The following is a 19,429-nucleotide window of genomic DNA, read 5'->3' on the forward strand; positions in this document are numbered from 1 at the left end:
GAAAATCCAAAGTGGACTAAAACAATCAAACAAAATGATAAACCTTAATAAAAACTGATATCCATCATAGTGTAAACATAATAATCTGTTGCTTTCCCCAAATATAAGCTTCCCCAAAGATTATATGGAGTACTTCCTGCATACTGTTTACTTCTACCAAATCTAAGGATAGGGCTACTGTTAGCTACTCCCTTCAGCTTTCTTTGCTAGTTCTAGCTGAATGGCTTAAATAGAGTCTGACCTTTCTCACACTAAAATTGGATACACCTGATTGTACCACTGAATTAAGATCTAACAGTATATCCATGAACAGATGCTGGCAAACCTATATGTTATCCCTCGGCTAAAACAAGACATTGGGAAGATTGACTTGCACTTTCCCCATCTTATTGATGAACTTTTGGACTACTGGACTTTTAAACTTGATATAGAGACCACCTGAATGACTTGTTGTGTGTATATAGATATAGTTTTATTGATTGAGTTTTATAACTCCCTATGTAACCAGGGGTGGATTAATGCATAGGCACTATAGGCACTTGCCTATGGCGGCAAATTTTGAGGGGCAGCAAATCTTGCGGGGGGGAATCAAATCTGTTTTTAATACCTTTTAAAACCACTGCTGCATGGTGGCAGCACAACAGGGATGGTGGCAAGAGCTCCTAGTGGGCCCTGCCTGCCTCCCAAATCATGACAGGGTTGGGCTGTCTTCATGCACAGGGCAGAATGGTGGCGGCGATGGCAGCATGAGCTCCTGGTCCCATGGGTCCACCTGCCTCCCAAATGACAGGTTGGGCTGTTTTCAGCCCTTTTTGGGTTTCGGCAGGTGGCAAAAAGCTTAATCTGCCCCTGTATGTAACTGGACAGTGTTCTCTAAGAGTATAGTTTTATGTGGTGACCAGAACTGTATGCAGAACTCCAAATGTGGCCGCACCATAGATTTGTGCTATAATTGTTCGTGTAACTCAAATTGCATTATACTACTACTAATACTACCACCACCACTGCTATAAATATTATACCATAGCACTGTATTTGAAGTAATAGCAACTTTATGTCCTTTTAAATGTAATACCTGCCTGATGTCTTTAGTATTGTTATGGCGTGTATGAGTTGAAGACTATTCGTTTCAAATGTGTATGCAAGATAATATATTAAAAATGGTCCAAAAGCACATGCAAAAGCCTGCAGTTAATGCAAGTGAACCTGGGGTGCCATTTGAGAGCTCAGTAGTGGGAGGCAAGATTCATCAAGATCCCAGGGCTCATACTTGGATACACCTACGTTCAGGTTTATGAAAAAGCAGGGTGCCCTAAAAGCAGTTGTCATAATGTGTTTTCTTTTTAATGCCTTAAAATAGTACCCAATAGCAGCAACTCCATGTGCAATACTGGAGAGTTTGCCAGAAATACAGGTGCTCCTGAAGCACGATCACAATTAGACGAGGTCACAGGACTATCCCATATTCCACCCTTCTTCAATGTTTCTCTAGAGCAGGGTTTCTCAACGTGTGGGTCCCCAGATGTTATTGGACTTCAACTCCCATAATCCTCAGCCCCAGTGGCCTTTGGTTGGGAATTATGGGAGTTGAAGTCCAACAACATCTGGGGACCCACACGTTGAGAATCCCTGCTCTAGAGTGAGGTGATCAAAGCACCCAACATCCCTAGCCCAGCTGCAATAAATTGTAGCTGCGGATGGGAGCTGTACTCCAACCAGGGGTGTAGCTATAATTGAGCGGATGGGCTGAAAGAACCCGGGCTCCCCAGCTCCTGAGGGCCCCCCAGCTCCATTATCTCCCTCACTCTGAGGGGCTGCTGGGGAGAGGGGCGAGCACAGGCCCCCTCTCCCCTAGTCCCAAGTTTGAGAACCCCTGCCTTGAGTGATACCTGCTTTCTCTTCCTCTCATCTCCATTTCATATTCTAAGAAGCTGAAATTTAAGGGACAATGTGTTGTAGACAATCTTTTCAACATGGCGGGCACAATTAATTGTGTTTGGTGAAGGAGTCTTCTGATTGTTTTGCCACACAACCCATCTGCTGGACAGCTAGTCATCAGACAACTGCTTCGTCACATTCTTGACTACAACTTGAATAAAGACTCAATTCACATTACTTCAGCATGGGCCCTAATTTTGTATCTCAGAAACTAAGATGAGAAATGCAAGTATTATTGTTATTAAGTGTATTTCAAATGCTTCTTGTGCATTATCTTGAATCCTTACAACAGCCCTGTAAGGTAGGCCAGTATGGTTAGAAAAGTGAAGCATTAAATCAGTCTGTGCTCATGATAACTGATACGCATGATCTGTATTCAAGACACATTGAATCCTGGACTGCAGACAGGCTTCAAACAGAATCACCAGATGCGCAAAATTCCTGTGTATTGGCCCTGGTCCACTGACAACTGGCACTGAATGAGCAATTTATATGGCTCTTAAGGGGGAGGGATTGATCTCTACAGTCTAAATACATCCTTCTGCAGTCCTCATTTGCTCTTCATATTGCATTACACATTCCAAGGTAAAACAAAAAACAAAAGCAAACCTAGATCAGGCTCAAGGGTCACCACATTTGTGTGGGGTGGGCATCTCCACCTACATTTCAGGACAAGTGGAAGTAGGTGCAATTACTAATTGAATTCATCTTCTGTGCCAGCATGGTTGTGAGAGCCCTGGGTATGGAAGGGCAGCAGCGATTCCTCCGGCCTCAGAAACCTCAGCTAGAAATGAGAATCTACAGGTACAAATTTGATCAGGGCTACCAAAGGTAATTGATTATTGCCATTAGGGTTATACTGTTGCCAAGGCACTACCGCCAGAGATAACTACAACTCCCCTCAAAATCATTACTCCTGTCCTCTGGATTTGTTCAATCCAAGCCCACTGCTTTGTTAAGAGAACACAGGCTTTTCACTTAAATGGAATGTGCCAGAGGAATGTGATCTATTCTGCATTGCTTTTATATTTTATTATTATATTTTTAGAGAGGATGGTAATAGCAACAGGGAGCGGCTTAATCAGGATCTCAGCTACATGGTTCTCGACTTCTGGAATACTTTAAAGATCAAGCAGCAAAAGCAGCAGGCAAACAATTGCCTGGATATGAAAAAGAGCAGTTCTGTAAAGTCTGAAGTCTCTCCTTTCTGTTGTGCTTTGACAGGGAGGATGAGATCGATATAGGAAATTAATGAGGAAGTGTCGTGGATGATGAAGCTTCCTCCCCCCATGTTATCCCTTGTTGCTTTGGTGAAGTATTTTGTAGGTTTACCTGGAAACGGAAAAAGAGGCCTTAATTAATACATGAAATAGGCCATGAGCTAGATACATAAGCAGCATGCAGTATAAAAGCGTAGGGAAGGGGAGTCTGCCTGCTTTAGCCAAAAATTCTATCCTCCTCCTTCCCCTTTAAAAAGATGATTAGTGATCTGGCATGTGACTGGAATAGTCATATTGTGAGAGCTGCCATTTTCATAACACACACTTACAGTGGTGCTCTTTGGACTGGACTTCCAGTCTGAAGTCCAATCCTCCACCACCTGGGCGCCCGCCCCTACCCCATGTCCCGCAGGTGATGGCTGTGCCACCGGCCTGCGCTACACCCTGCAGCAGCCCATCCTCCCGCCGACCATGCAAGCTTACAACCTGTGCAGCCAGCCTGCCCACCTGATCTCTTGTTGTGGGGGTGGGGCAGGGACGCCGAGGACCTGCCTGATCTCCTGTTGTGCAGGGGGGAGGGGAGCTTGGTTTGGTGGGGGCTGCTCCGCCTGCCCAACCCAGCTCCTGCGGCTGGGCCTGCTCCACCTGATCGCACGGAGTAGGACCCCCAAAAGGCCTTTAGGTCTCGGCTCCAAAATTACCTAGGTATACCTCTGCACACTGACCTTCTGCTCTCATAATTTTAAAAGTAGCACTTTTTAGAACCACACTGGCTTCCGTCTTCAGGTTTCTACAGATGTTTGTTTTTGAATGTACAAGCACTGGCACTTTCCATGAATTCCTGATGCCCTAAAATACTTCTATAAATAATATATCGGGACATACACCTGAAATAATTTTTCAGGAGGCAGCATTCTGATGGCTTGGTTTGACTCCCTAGTTAAACTCTGACTTCATCTACATGGAGTTTCTTCCAGTTCTGGGCAAAATTTATTCAACCCCAGCATTTATGCCAAAATTATTATGATTTTGGGATGTATGGAAGGGTTAGAAACCCTATCTTTTTTTTTTTTTTTTAGAAGGGACCCCCCCAACAGTTTTTGTATATGTAAAGGTCGCTTACCTAAAGCAGAAGCATTTTTATTGCTTAGGGCTGAAAAAGCCACCACCACTTCTGTGGGCAGCAACAGCAGTACTACAAACACCATTTGTTTCTCCATCAACTGGCTCCATCTGCCTTCCTGGAATCCCCAGAGCATGACACAACATGCTCAGAAGAGAGGGCACCATTTCCCTCCCCACAATGCACTGGGAGATGATGTAGCACTGTGACCCTGAAAACATTTCCTAGGCCAGGAGTAGACCATCTTGGCTTTCCAGCTGTTGTTGAACTACAACACCCATCATCCCCAGCCACAATTTATTTGTAGTTATTAGTTGTAGTTTAACTACAGCTGAAAAGCAAGGTTGTCTACCCCTGGCCTAGGAATTATCCTCAGAATACTTGATGACATAGGAGCTGATGGAGGCAGGTTACCCATTTCACTGCTGTTTGATAAAATCTTTAGCTCATGCATCTATCTTACCACAGGAATGCTGGAGGGAACAGAAGTCATAGATATATCAGAAACAGGAGGCTGGGTATCTTTTCCGCAACAAATCCAATGGCGATACGTTTCTCTCACCTGGGATCCAAAACACAGAGTCACTGAGTGGAAACAATCTATTCTGCCACTGTAATGGTGTTCTCTCATCCCGCATGCTCCTAAAAGGATGTACTGGCACTGAATGTGTTTTCTACTTCTCCCACTGTATTGATTTACACCATCCTGCCAGTTCTTGATCTCAGCATTTGTGAGGGCTGATTCACACATGTTTGCATAACACTTGAGAGCACTTGGTTTGATGACTCATCACTCAGTGATTCACTGCTTCACAGCATGAATTGCCTCTGCCCAAAACAGTGTTAGCCACCTAATGGCGGAGCAGGGAAGCAACCTGCCTAGAGAGCAGGAGGCTGTTGGTTTAAATCTCTGCTGGTGAGTTTGAATCCCTGTTTGAATCCCTGCTGTTTGGATCCCTGCTGGTGAGTTTCCCAGAATATGGGAGTCCCAGAATATGGAGTTTCCCAGAGTATGGCTCCCCTCTCCTCCTAGTCATTCCTCCTTGCTCAAGTACCGTTGGAGAGTTGCCATGCCCCCCGAAATTTCGGGTTTCCACCAGATTTTAAGCATCTCACCCAGAATATGGGAAACTCCTATATCGGGCAACAGCGATATAGGAAGGTGCTGAAAGGCACCATCTCATACTGCTCAGGAGATGGCAATGGTAAACCCCTCCTATATTCTACCAAGAAAACCACATGGCTCTGTGGTCGCCAGGAGTCAACACTGCCTCAACAGCACAACCTTTCCTCTCCTCTCCTCTCCTCTCCTCTCCTCTCCCAAAATAGTGCCCCCTCACATCTCTGAATATCCCCTCTCTACCCAACATTTGCCTGTAATGTGTCCTACTTGCCACCTGCTTCCCACTCCACTATACAACTTTTGTGTGATTGCCACAACACCAATGACTCTTTTTTCTCCTATCCTCTCCCATTACTTGCCTCCCTCTTTTTGCCACTCCATGCTGTCCTCGATCATGCCATTTCTTGCTTCTCTACAAAATATTATTCTGACTCTCCTCCTAGTCATCCCTCCTTGCTCAAGTACAGTTGTAGAGTTGCCATGCCACTCTATTCTGGGTTTCCACCAGATTTTAAGCATCTCACCCAGATTGCTTAGCCAACCCAGATTTGCCCGGATTTCGGCTTTCATTAAAAAAAAAAAAAAGCAGGAGAAAAAAAAGCTAAGCTCTAGCTCTTGTAGAAGCAGGTGGATAATTGAGCACAAAATGCAGTCAATATTCTGCTCAAAGATTATTTTCAAGCCAATGTATATAATATGCAAATTAGGCACCCAGATCTGGAAAGCTAGAATATGGCAACCCTTGGGTACACTACACCATCTTCTTGCTCTGCTCCAGCTCATTAGAACATAATAGTTGCAGAAGGAAATCAGGGAGGTGTCAAGGAGAGGCAGGGCAGTAATAATGGGTGACTTCAATTACCCATACATAGACTGGGTAAATTCACAGTCAGGTAACGACAAAGAGGCCAAATTTCTAGATACGCTGAATGACTGTGCCCTAGAACAGTTGGTCTTGGAACCAACCAGAGAGAAGGTGACCTTGGACTTAATTCTGAGTGGCACCCAGGACCTGGTGCGTGATGTCAGTGTCATCAACCCATTAGGGAACAGTGACCATAGTGCGATCAAATTCAGCATACATGCGGGGAGAGAATCACCAAGGAAGTCTAGCATAGACACTTTGAATTTCAGAAGAGGAAACTTCTCCAAAATGAGAAGTATGATGAAAAGAAAACTAAAAGGGAAAATCAGGAGAGTCACTTCACTCAAGAATGCATAGAATTTTTTACTCAAAACCACAGTACTAGAAGCCCAGTTAGAATTTATACCAAAAAGGAATAAAGGTACCACTAAGTCCAGGAGGACGTCAGCATGGCTAACAGGTAAAGTCAAGGAAGCCATAAAGGAGAAGAAGACTTCTGAAATTGGAAGGCCTGTCTAAATGAAGAGAACAAAAAGAGAGCATCTTCTTCACTATGAGCCCCACCACCCATTGAGGTCTCTTGAGGAGGTCCGTCTCCAGTTGCCACCAACTCGTTTGGTGGCTACACAGAGACAGACCTTCTCAGCTGCTGCCCCGAGACTGTGGAATGCTCTCCCTGCTGAGATACGATCCTCCCCATATCTGGCAATTTTCAAAAAAAAAAACCACCCTGAAAACACATCTCTTCAACCAGGCTTTCTCAGCTTTTTAAAAATTTTAAACTGTTCTGATTATTTAATTGTGGTTTTATGATGTTTTTAATTGTTAATCATTGTTTTTATGCTTTATAATTTTTGTTTTACTTATTAACTGATTTTAATGGTGTTTTAATGTAAACCGCCCTGAGCCTTTTGGAAGGGCAGTATAAAAGTTTTAATAATAAATAGTAATAAATAAAAAGGAACACAAACTCTGGCAAAAGAAATGCAAGGTGACAATAAGGGAGGTGAAAAGAGAGTTTGAGGAACATTTAGCTAAAAGCATCAAGGGGAATAACAAAAACTTCTTTAAATACATCAGATGCAGGAAACCTGCCAGGGGCTGGTTGGACCATGAGACAATGAGGGAGTGAAAGGGATTATTAAGGAGGATATGGAGGTTGCAGAGAAGCTAAATGAGTTCTTTGCATCTGTTTTCATGGCAGAGGATACTGAGCAATGCATATACCTGAACCAGGCTTTTCGGGGACAGAGGCTAAAGAACTGAGTCAGATAGAAGTGACAAGGTTTGATGTTCTAAACTGTCTGGAAAAATTGAAAACTAGCAAATCACCAGGGCCAGACGGCATCCATCCAAGAGTCCTTAAAGAACTCTGTTGGGGTTTCCTCCCCTCCTCCCTGAGACAGGGAGGTGTGCCCAGCCAGCCGGTAGAATGCCAAGAGCTCCAGACGCCAGGACAGCCCTGGCAATTACCTCTCAGAAGCCAGAGAGGATTCAGAGAGACATGCACCAGCTGCTGGGGGGTGGGCAGGTGTCACCCAAGAGGCAACAGATTGGTGGAGAGGGAATAGCCAGGATAACAGCTCCACAGCTGCAAGCAGCTGGAGGAGTGATAAGGCAGGGTGTGGAGTTGGGGAATGAGCACCCTTTGGAGGCCAGGGATTGGGTGTCCAGGACACGTGCCTGGCCAGGGAAGACAGAGCAGGCTGAAAGCGAGGAGGAGTGTCTGAGATGCAGGGATTTATTTAAGGCAGAGGCTGCCGAGGATGAGCAGATCAGTCAGGACAGGGTTTGTGGGCCTGACAGTCTCCTGGACAGGAGTTCAGGCTTTTGGCTTCCACTGATAGGTGAAGGAGGGGAGTGAATAAACTTCTTCCCTTCCCCAACTCTGAGGCAACGCCCACACCTATAATTCACTGCAAAAGAGCAGAAAAGTCACTTTGGAGAACTCCTCCTTCCCAAAGCCAGACAAACTCAAATGTGAAATTGTCGACCTGCTTGCAAAAATATATAACTTATCCCTACAATCAGGCTCTGTACTGGAGGACTGGAAAGTAGCAAATGTGACACCAATTTTCAAAAAAGCATCCAGGGGCCATCGGGGAAATTACAGGCCAGTTAGCTTAATGTCTGTTCCAGGCAAATTGATGAAAAGCATCCTCAAGGATAAAATTGTAAAGCACATAGAACAGGTGGCCCTCCTGGGGGAGAACCAGCATGGCTTCTGCCATATCATATCTGTAAATCTTGTCTCACAAATCTTTTGGAGATCTTTGAGAGTGTCAACAAGTGTGTGGATCAAGGTGATCCAGTTGACATAGTATACCTGGACTTCCAAAAAGCTTTTGACAAAGTTCCTCATCAAAGACTCTTGAGAAAACTTAGAGTCATGGGATAAGGGGACAAGTACATGTGTGGATTGCTAACTGGTTGAAAGACAGGAAACAGAGGGTAGGTATAAATGGAGAGTTTTCACAATGGAGGGAAGTAAGAGGTGGGGTCCCCCAGGGATCTGTACTGGGACCGGTGCTTTTTAATTTATTCATAAATGATCTAGAAGTAGGGGTAAGCAGTGAGGTGGTCAAATCTGCAGACGATACCAAACTCTTTCTGGTAGTGAAATCCAAAACAGATTGTGAGGAGCTCCAAAAGGATCTCTCCAAACTGAGTGAGTTGGCGACAAAATTACTAATGCGGTTCTGTGTTGGCAAGTGTAAAGTGATGCACATTGGGATGAAAAACGCAGAGAAGGCTGGGTGGCATCCATCCAAGAGTCCTCACAGAACTCAAATGTGAAATTGCCAACCTCCTTGCTAAAATATATAACTTATCCCTGCAATCAAGCTCTGTACCGGAGGACTGGAAAGTAGCAAATGTAACACCGATTTTCAAAAAAGCATCCAGGGGTGATCCAGGAAATTACAGGCCAGTTAGCTTAACGTCCATTCCAGGCAAATTGATGGAAAGCATTCTCAAGGATAAAATTGTAAAGCACGTAGAAGAACAGGCCCTGCTGGGAGAGAACCAGCATGGCTTCTGCCTCACAAACCTTTTGGAGTTCTTTGAGAGTGTCAACAAGTGTGTGGATCAAGGTGATCCAGTTGACATAGTATACCTGGACTTCCAAAAAGCTTTTGACAAAGTTCCTCATCAAAGACTCCTGAGGAAACTTAGCAGTCATGGGATAAGGGGACAAGTACATGTGTGGATTGCTAACTGGTTGAAAGACAAGAAACAGAGGGTAGGTATAAATGGCGAGTTTTCACAATGGAGGGAAGTAAGCAGTGGGGTCTCCCAGGGATCTGTACTGGGACCGGTGCTTTAAAATTTATTCATAAATGATCTAGAAGTAGGGGTAAGCAGCAAGTTGGCCAAATTTGCAGATGATACCAAACTATTTAGGATAGTGAAATCCCAAATGGATTGTGAGGAGCTCCAAAAGGATCTCTTCAAACTTGGTGAGTGGGCAACAAAATGGCTAATGCTGTTCAGTGTTGGCAAGTGTAAAGTGATGCACAATGGGATGAAAAACCCAGAGAAGCTAAATGAGTACTTTGTGTTTGTCGTCATGGCAGAAGATACTGAGCGTACCTGTTCCTGAACCATGCGCATAATCAACGTGTGGAATTCTCTGCCACAAGATGTGGTGACAGTTAACAACCTGAATGGCTTTAAGAGGGGTTTGGATAACTTCATGGCGAAGAGGTATATCAATGGCTACTAGTCAGAGGGCTATAGGCCACCTCCAGCCTCAAAGGCAGGATGCCTCTGAGTACCAGTTGCAGGGGAATAACAGCAGGAGAGGGGGCATGCCCTCAACTCCTGCCTGCAGGCTCCTAGTGGCATCTGGTGGGCCTCTGTGTGAAGCAGGATGTTGGACTAAATGGGCCTTGGGCCTGATCCAGCAAGGCTTTTCTTATGTTCTTATAATGACAAAACAGCAGCCCTGTTGGATCAGGCCAAAGCCCTATTTAGTCCAGCATCCTGTTTCACACAGTGGTCCACCAGATGCCTCTGGGAAGCCCACAGGCAAGAGGTGAGGACATGCCCCATTCACCACAGGGAGAGGGGGAAAGAGCCAGACCCGGAAGCCTAGGGTAAGACCAGGAGAGTGCGGATTGTCTCTTTGCCAGGGACCCAGAAAAGCCTGGGGCCAGTCTTGAAAGTGTCTCCATTAAGCTTCTTCTCATAACATATGACAACCCCACACTTTATTTAATGTTGCTTCTCCCTCTTGCCCCATATATCACCTTTTTGTTGAGCAGGCAGTGCACTAGGAAGATGAAGGCCCCCTGCACACTGTTGGTGAGGATGAACAGGTATTTCATTATTTCTGCCATTGGGCCATACTGAAAGAGGCCAAAGCACCAAGTCACACCCAGAATGAAGACATGGGATATGGCCTTCACTGTCAGTGACCTGCAATAGAGGATGACAGTTGTGGATATCAACCAAATATAGCCCTAAAAAGTTTAGGTCCAGGTTTTTTTTTTAATGCCTTCTTCGTTATGAGCCCCATTGATCATCCAGGGAGGTCCACCTGCACTTGCCACCAGCTCATCTTGTGGCTACTCAGGGTCGGGCTGTCTTCGTTGCTACCCCAAAGCTTTGGGATCCACTCCCTGATTCCCCATCTCTGACAGAAACTGTTTAAAACACCTCTGTTCACCCAAGCTTTTAAATAGATTTTAATGTGAATTTGTTTTAATTGTTGTTTTTATTGAGTTGTAAACCAGAGATGCAGGTTTGGAGTGGTACACAAATACACCAAATAAATAAATAAAATAGACAAAAGAGGACAATGCCAGGGAGCCATGTCTGAGCCACTCTGAAACCACTCTCTCTTTCAGTGGCTCTCATTAACGCTATTCATCCTCACATATATTTGATGGAAGGAGACCAGAGGCTATTGTGAAGCCTGTTTTTTTTACAAGAAAAGAGAGGATTCAGACAAGCTAAGCTACTAATGGGACTGGCAAAGGAAAGAAAGCCTCTCAGGGGAAAATGTGGAACTAGATTTAGTATCAGTTCAGTCACAGACTCTGCAGGAACCCAGAATTTTCCCATTTACTGGAATTGGCATCCTCCCAGTACCCGGTAGTTGGGATATTATTTTGCATCAACCAGGAATTTTGTTGTGCCAAACATTTTATCATTGTTTTTCTCTCTCCTTTATGTGCAGATGCCCAAACCAGGTAATGCCATTTCATAACCTTTGGGCAATTTGAGATATTCAGCTCCAGTTTCAGTAACACAGAGAATTAGAAAAGATCACACAGCGAGTGTGTGAGAGTGAGTGTGTGTGAGTATCTATCTCTATCTCTAGGGATCAATAAATGGTTAGAACTCATGGCATATGACTAGGACATACAGGAAATCAACAATTTTAATTCAGCTGGTGCACATTAAATTAGTGCAGCTGTGACTGCATATTACAGGGCTGCAGAAAATTGCACATGGGTGTGGCTGCATTGTCTGATAAAATGTAGTCACCATGGCAGCTGTGAGAAAATCGATTAAAGTGGGAGATGGACATGTATATGAGACAGCAATGACGATGAAGCAATGCACCTTTTTTGTTAATCAATGACAATGTGTGATATAGGCTTGCACAGACCACTGTCTACAGAGCGTTTGATCAGTATTATAAGTACAGTATCAAGTCTGCTTCAGAGAAAGAACAAGATAAAGCTGCAACAAGAAACCTCAGACTTTTGAAACAGGTTCCTTTACCAACAAAGCAAGTTGTGTTCACTGAGAACAAAAAGCAAATTATTAATATAATATATTCAAAAACTGTCGAGTATGTCAAGAAAAATGCATGGACAATGTACTTGTGGGAACTGGAAGTTCAAAGTACCCACTTAGGTCCTATGTGGCACTGTCTCAACACACAGAGCTTAGAACAAATGAGGAAGCGGGCATTATGCTGTTACAGCAAGTGAGCTATGCTGCCACAGGTGTTTCTTCAGAAAGGTGTGATTCCGAGGTATTTCCCATGACAGTGGTGTGTTTGTTTTGCTAGTGTACTACTACCGGAAGTTTACTATGGAAGGGGAAGTAACTATGGAAGCAGAAAGCCAAGGCAGACAAAGTCACTGGCAAAATGGAGAAATACAGAGAGATTGTGCAAAAACTGTTAGCAGCCCATTCTGTGTCTGGCTGTGACTCTGTGGCCCACTGCCTGTGGTGCTGGGAAAGGAAGTGTGATTGAGAAGTCAAAACAAGGCTTCATATTTCACAGAGTGGGAATGGAGGGAGAATGCTTTGAAGATGTTCTCAGTGAGGCTACAACACAGGTTAGCAGCTGCTCTAGCCACATAAATGCAGACTGTCAGCAACAAGACTTAAAGTGTGGTCCCTGAAAACTGCAAAGGCACGTTCATGTGCATCACAACTCTCACTACCGCCGACTGCAGAATCACTCAGGGCAAATGTCAAACATGCCCACCTCCTAGGCCTGTGCATGCGTGCAAAAGTCAGGATTGGATCCAACCCAATCTTGTTCAACCCGAAAATGTTGGTTCAGGGTTCTTTGGACCCTTCTCAAAATCAGGTCATGATTGGGATCAGAATCAGGGTTGGGGATGGACAAAAACATTTTAAAGCTTTTAAAAGTAACTGCAGATACTCACTGTGAAACTGGAAGAAAACAAACATAATAACAGAAAGTCTCAGGGGAAGTGAGGTAACATTAGAGACTAAAGGGAAATTATCTCACACCAGAGAATTGCAAAAGAAATCTGGAAATCGGCTGGCAGCTGCTAATGTGAGTAAAAAAGGGCTAAAAACTTGGGCGGTTGGGGGCAGGACTTGATGAGAAGATGAGATATGCATGGGCAGGCAGGCAGATAGTAGGTAGAAGATGGGTTTCCCCCCTCCCTCTGCCATCTGCAATTGCATTTAAAAAACCAACAACCTCTCACTGCCATTTGGAGCTCTGGAAATATTTCTGAAAAGGGTTGGAGAAGTCTGATCTGAACTGTGGTGTTTATGTTTGGGTTCAGACTCTCTCCGAATCCCTCTGATTGTGGTAAAATTGGACATGGTCCAATTTTGCACAGGTTTACCACCTCCACACTACGAGATGGGATTCAGCTGCAAACTGATCCACCATTACTGGATCCAACTCATTTTGGTTGGGTATGTGATGAAACAAAATGTTTGGTTCCAACTGGAATCCCATCAAATGTACTCCAAAACAAATCTTGGAATTCATCAAAAAAATAAGGCTATGCACACAACTGCCAGGTGGGCAGGGGGGGAAGGCTGAGCCAAACTTACCTTCCCCCCCTACAATCCTTCCTTGATGGTAGAAAGTGAGGATCATGCTTCCACATGATGCCTCCTGGCCTCTGTGCGTGCTCGGGCTGCACACAGCCCAAGCACCCACATGTCCCCGGCATCGGGCTGCGCCCTTAATCCTGGTTAAAGGTTGGGGTTGAAAGTAAGGTTTATTACCACGAGATCTGTTCCATTAACAGGTTAGGCAGGCAGTGCTCGGATCCGCATAGATCCCAGTGCTGCACATGAGCAGTCTATCACTGGGTTAGGCTGCTCATGTGAATAGCCTTTATTACTGTCATTCTGTTCAGCCTTGCAGCGCCAACTGGTGTAAATGTTTTGTAGCTAAACACTCTTGTACACTTCTACACCATGGCAAGGGAAATCATGACATTTGCTCTAAATCAGCACACACTTGCTGCAATATACACCTTGTCTGGAGAAGCGGGGGAGGAGGGGGAGGAAATTATTTCACTGCACTAATTGAATATTCACGAGTTGAATTGAAACTGTTGAGTCCCTTGATATCCCAGTCATTTGCCATGAATTCTAACCGTTTATTAGTGCCTAGACATAGAGTTTTTTTGAAGAGCAACACTTGCTGCATGAGCATTTCCAGCTTCCTTGGTTACCAAAACTTTGGAGCCGAATATCTCAACTTGCCGAAAGATGGCACAGAGTGGCATCATCTGGTTTGGGCATCTGCACATAAAGGAGGTATTTTTTTAAAAAATGATAAAAACGTCTGGCACACCAAACGTCCAGGTTGACCACTTTGGCACCCAGACTAGTGTGACAGCTTCTAGGGTTAATGGCACTGATGTGTGTAAGATGCTCCAATATTTCGATGAAGAGAGGCTAGCTTTCAGGTAGCAGGACAAAGGACAGGCTCCTTCTTTCACCCTCTTTGCTAAGTTGCCATTATGGCTTCATAATGTCCATGACCCCAACACATGGCAACAGCTCATAAGCACCAGTGTGTTTTGCTAAATGTTGGGAGCCAGGCAGATTTTATAAGACTTAACTTGGAAGGAGGAAGAGAGATGGATGCCTGAATGCAATAGTGAGGGGAGGGATCCTGTTCTCATGTATGCATCCTCTGATCTGGTTTTCTCTCCTTGCCATCTCCTAAGCAGTGCTTAAGAGGTGCCAAGCCAATTTACCAGCCATAATCTCTGATGGGAGCCCATCCATCCTCCAATGAATCATGACCACTGATTGTGATTGCTTAAAAGTTCTTCATGTGCTCACAGCCACTCTGTGTAGGATGAATACTTAATATCTTCCAGAGCTGAGCTCTAGGATTGAAAGAGATTCTCCAATTTTTCAACAAGAGATTTTTATACTAGGCGGTATATAAATTCAATAAATAAATAATAATAATAAATAAATATACATGGCAACTGCCAGGCCCAGTTCGTAAGTCACCAGAGGCAACTGGGCACCTAGGCTGTCTCACTTCCCTATATGCCACATTCTACTTTGTGGTTGGTTTACCTGGTATTTTTCAGAGTGCTTATCTTTGAATTGAGGGATGACATCTTCTCATGCAAAATCTTCAGAATAAGGCAGAAAAGAACACTGTTGATCTGATTTTAAAAAAATTTGAAAAGATAGGTTCAAAAAGCTTCTACTAGAAATTGTGAAACAAAATTATCTTAACCTAGCTCAGTCATGAATGGAATAATCCACAATTACCATCATGTAAAAATGTGAAGATCACCTTCACATACTCTTGCCCTAGTGATATGGGTAGAGCTATTTCTAATCTATAAGTATAAAGGAAATCTTGTATAACATTGATAGCTAGTTGTATGAAGACTCTAGAGCAAATGTAAATCTGACTTTCAGGATTCAGGAGGGGAACCCGACACTGGAGACTGCCACAACTTTAGGATTAGATGAACTCTAGATCTAAAACAGCCACCTAATTGCGCAGCAGGGAAATGACTTGACAAGCAATCCAGAGGCTGCCGGTTCTAATCCCACTAGTATGTTTCCCAGACTATGGGAAACACCTGTATTGGGTAGCAGCAATATAGGAAGATGCTGAAAGGCATCATATCATACTGTGAGGGAGGAAGCAATGGTAAACCCCTCTGTATTTTACCAAAGACAACCACAGGGCTCTGTGGTTGCCAGGAGTCAACGCCGACTCAATGGCACACTTTACCTTTAGATCTGAAACAAAAGCAAGCCAAAGTGGGTTTCACTTTTGGAAGCTTGTGGTTTAGTGAAAGGAAAGCTATTCAGTCCTAGCCAGGGGTCACAATACTAACATTTCTGCCTCTCAGTCCATAAATGGCTTCTTTTCCTTTAGCAGCGATAAATGTGCAGCAAATCCAGGATGGCTCACCCCAAGGCAAAAGATCTAGTTGCCACCCCTCTTTCCTCTCTGTCCCTTAAAACCTGCAGATATGAGCAAGAGTTGTAAAGGTATGAATTCTCTGCAAATAGAGGAAATTGAGGTTTTCCTCACAATTGCTGGTTCCCTTTTGTTACTTCTAAAGAATTTCCTCCAACCTCAAGATTGCTACCCATATCAGCTTCCTTTGAGCAACACCGTTAAAAAAGAAAAGAAAAAAAGACAGCTCAATACTTCATTGCTTCATTGATTTCAGTGGAATTTGAAGCAGTTTCTGTGTTTCTTTCTTCTGCTTCTCAGCCCAGACTAGATTCTGTAAAATCCTTTCATTTTGCTGTTCCTAGAGAATTTAAAAGCCAGTTTTTACCCACCACAATTATGGCACAAACAGGTCCCAGAAAGCTCCAGGTAAAACCTTTTTCGGTATCAAGCCAGCAGCTAGAAAGAAAGAAAAATCATCAGAAGAACTCTGGAAGAATCCATAATCACTTAAGACTGCAGTCCTATACACACTTACATGAGAGTAATTATGACTGAACACAAACACAATGAGATTTACTTCTGAGTATACCTGCATAAAAGTGCACTGGACAACACAGAATACTTTTCTCTGATCATAGCACACATGTTCACATCAATCAGCCTCAGCCTACATTTATTAAACAGGCTCTCAGTTCAGATTGTCTGGAAGCATTCATGTGAGAAATCATAGCAGGAACTCCTATCCTGGGTATGGATTAGGAGGATATGTGATATCTGAAGGCTTAAGGAGAGCATAGTTCTAGGCTTTTAAGCAGAACAAGGCACAGCTTGTTCTTGGCAGAATGTAACAGAGTTAGAAAGCAGCCCATGATTGTCTAATGATTTCAGTTATGATCTGTCAATCTTATGCATTGGATTGCCCCAACAGCCCCTTCCTGTATTCTAGTCATTTACCAATGGGAACTCTTGTGCCACCTGGTGGCTGGTGATATGAATATCAACACGACTGGTAATAATCATTGTGGTAAAGGATCCTTTGTGAATGTTATGGGAGTCACTATAAAAGTGTGATTCCAAGCACATATACTTTTAATAAGTTCAATTTAAGTCAGTGGGACTTGCTTTGAAATAAATGTGTTTAAGACTGGCATGTAAATGAAAGATGTTCCACTGTTACACGTGCACTCCACATGATTTCATAGGCTTTGAAGAGAGATCTTTGCAGGGACTGGTGTTAATTCATCTGTTTATTATTATTTCCCATCCCTCCTCCAAGGAGCTCAGGGTACTGTTCTTGGTTCTCCTGCTATTTTATCCTCACAGCCACCCCAATGAGGTGGGTAAGCTGAGAGACAGTGACTGTCTGACCCTTTATCACCGCTTCACAGCTTAGTGGGGATTTGAACCCATGTCTCTGCAGCACTAGTCAAACACTCTAACCACTACACCACAGCTCTCTTAGTACAAACCTTCATTACATCCAGCACTTACTGATAATGAGTTCCATAGGCCCCAGGAACAACTGCTGCAGAAATGGCTACTATCATGAGAGGGACCCCATAGCCACAAAGGTACATGGATATCTTCACACGCTTGCTGGCACCACTGTAATTTGCAACTTTCAGATTCTTGACAATGAGGTAGAGATTTATACCTTCCAAGAACATCCACACAAAACAGCCCAGAAAGAGGTACTGCAGCATCCCAGCTATCACTGAGCACAGGACCTGGATCAGAAATAAAACACAAACCTTTTGCCAAGATGTGATCTTTGCACTACATTTACACTGCTGGCTTTGGAAAGGAATCCAAAGTGGGAGAAGAACATAAGGGCAGCCCTGCTACATCAGGCCCAAGGCCCATCCAGTCCAGCATCCTGTTTCCCACAGTGGCCCAGCAGATGCCTCTGGGAAGCCCACAGGCAAGAGCTGAGGGCATGCCCTCCCTCCTGCCAGGGCTGTCCCTTGGGGGTAGAGTTGCCATGCTCCCCAGAATTCCAGGTTTCACCCAGATTTTAAGCATCTCTCACCAAGATTGCTTAGCCCACCTAGATTTGCCCAGATTTAATCTTCCTTCCTTCCTTTCTTTCTTTCTTTCTTTTTTTCTTTCTTTCTTTCTTTCTAGCCCTTATAGAAGCAGAGTTATGGAGCAAAACGTGCATTCACTATTCTGCTCAAAAATTATTTTCAAGACAATTTACACACTATGCAAATTAGGCAACCGGATCTGGAAAGCCAGAATATGGCAACCCTACTTGGGGTGTGTGGGGCTGAGGGTGAATCAGCTTGTGCAGGGCATCCTTAACATTTGATGGGGTGGGTGGGTGTGGGTGTCATGATCAGGGGTCCAGATCTCCCCCCCCAAAACCTAATAACCCATATTTTCAGTCCCCAAAACATGTTTTGCTCTTCCCCTGCCCCTGCAAAAAGTGTCTTTCCTGCACAAGACTCAGGAGGCTTTTCCCTCCCCTTCTCCTTTCCCTCTTGCTTTTGACTCCGTGGAGCTCAGGTTGTGCTCCCTCTAAGGAGAACCCAGGACTCCGGCCCTTCTTCCCAGCCTCTGTCCTCTTCCAGAAGTGACCTAATAATTGGGGGCAGGGAGCTGAAGCCTAGAGGGACTCCAGCAGCCGGAGTCATGTGCCAGGGAGCCAAAGTCTTGTGCACTGCAGCTGGGGATGGGGCTGTATGGACACCCCTGCATGGGCACTTGCCTGCCACACTGCTGCTGCCTGCGAGGAACAAGCCAGCCAGTTCTGCAGGGTGGAGGGCGCCACCCCTGTCTGCCAGCCCTCACCCACTTCTCACAAGCTGCATTTGCTTGCCTGTCCTCCTGCCCGCAGCTTTCTCGCTACCTTCCCAAGAATCTGGTTCAGACACGTGCCACTGGGAGCTCAAGGGCCAGAGTCCTGATGGGGAGGGGAAAGAGTGTGCCCCAGGCCCATTCTCGAGGCTCTGCTGCCGGTGCCCTGCCCACAGTTCAACTCACTGAGCGGGAGCCTCAGACTCTCTCTCCACCCCACTCCCAGCTCCTGCGAAAATAAGCATGGCTGGAAAGGAAGGGAGGAAGGGAGAGAGGGGAGAAAAAGGGGGGGGCTGGGGGAGCATGGGCCTGGGGGCAATTGCTCTGGTCGCCCCACCCTAAGTATAGCTCTGTCTTCTGCTGTTGCTCCCCTGCAACTGGAATTTAGAAGCATCTTGCCTCGGAGGCTGGAGGTAGCCTATAGCCACCAGAATAGTAGCCATTGATAGACTTGTCCTCCACGAATTTATCTAAGCCCTTTTTAAAGCCATCCAGGCTGGTGGCTGTCACCATATCTTGTAGCAGAGAATTCCATAGGTCAAATCTGTGTTGTGTGAAAAAGTACTTCCTTCTGTGGGTCCTAAATTTCTTGGCAATCAGATTCATGGGATGACCACTGCTTCTAGTGTTATGCGAGAGGGAGAAGAATTTCTCTCTCTCTACACCTTACATAATTTTATAGACCTCTATCATGTTGCCCCTCAGTCATATTTTTTCTAAACTAAAAAGC

General features: G+C 44.7%; 1 protein-coding gene across 3 annotated transcripts in view; it reads right to left on the minus strand.

Annotated features, from left to right (window-relative positions):
• Nucleotides 1–2,946: 2,946 nt before the first annotated feature.
• The window catches only part of LOC128321918 (adhesion G protein-coupled receptor E3-like), a 75,055-nt gene continuing 58,572 nt past the window's right edge, over nt 2,947–19,429 (minus strand). For 2 of the 3 annotated variants that reach the window (XM_053242454.1, XM_053242453.1), the window contains 6 exons: nt 17,392–17,627; nt 16,290–16,356; nt 15,051–15,142; nt 10,520–10,688; nt 4,745–4,843; nt 2,947–3,270 (listed from right to left, as the gene is read on the minus strand). In XM_053242454.1, the coding sequence (XP_053098429.1) occupies nt 3,187–3,270; nt 4,745–4,843; nt 10,520–10,688; nt 15,051–15,142; nt 16,290–16,356; nt 17,392–17,627 (747 nt within the window). In that variant the 3' untranslated portion in view covers nt 2,947–3,186. The remainder of the gene's footprint in view (nt 3,271–4,744; nt 4,844–10,519; nt 10,689–15,050; nt 15,143–16,289; nt 16,357–17,391; nt 17,628–19,429) is intronic. The other variant, XR_008305417.1, reaches the window with a different exon arrangement.

This window comes from Hemicordylus capensis, chromosome 4 (assembly GCF_027244095.1).
Source record: "Hemicordylus capensis ecotype Gifberg chromosome 4, rHemCap1.1.pri, whole genome shotgun sequence".
Lineage (NCBI taxonomy): Eukaryota > Metazoa > Chordata > Lepidosauria > Squamata > Cordylidae > Hemicordylus > Hemicordylus capensis.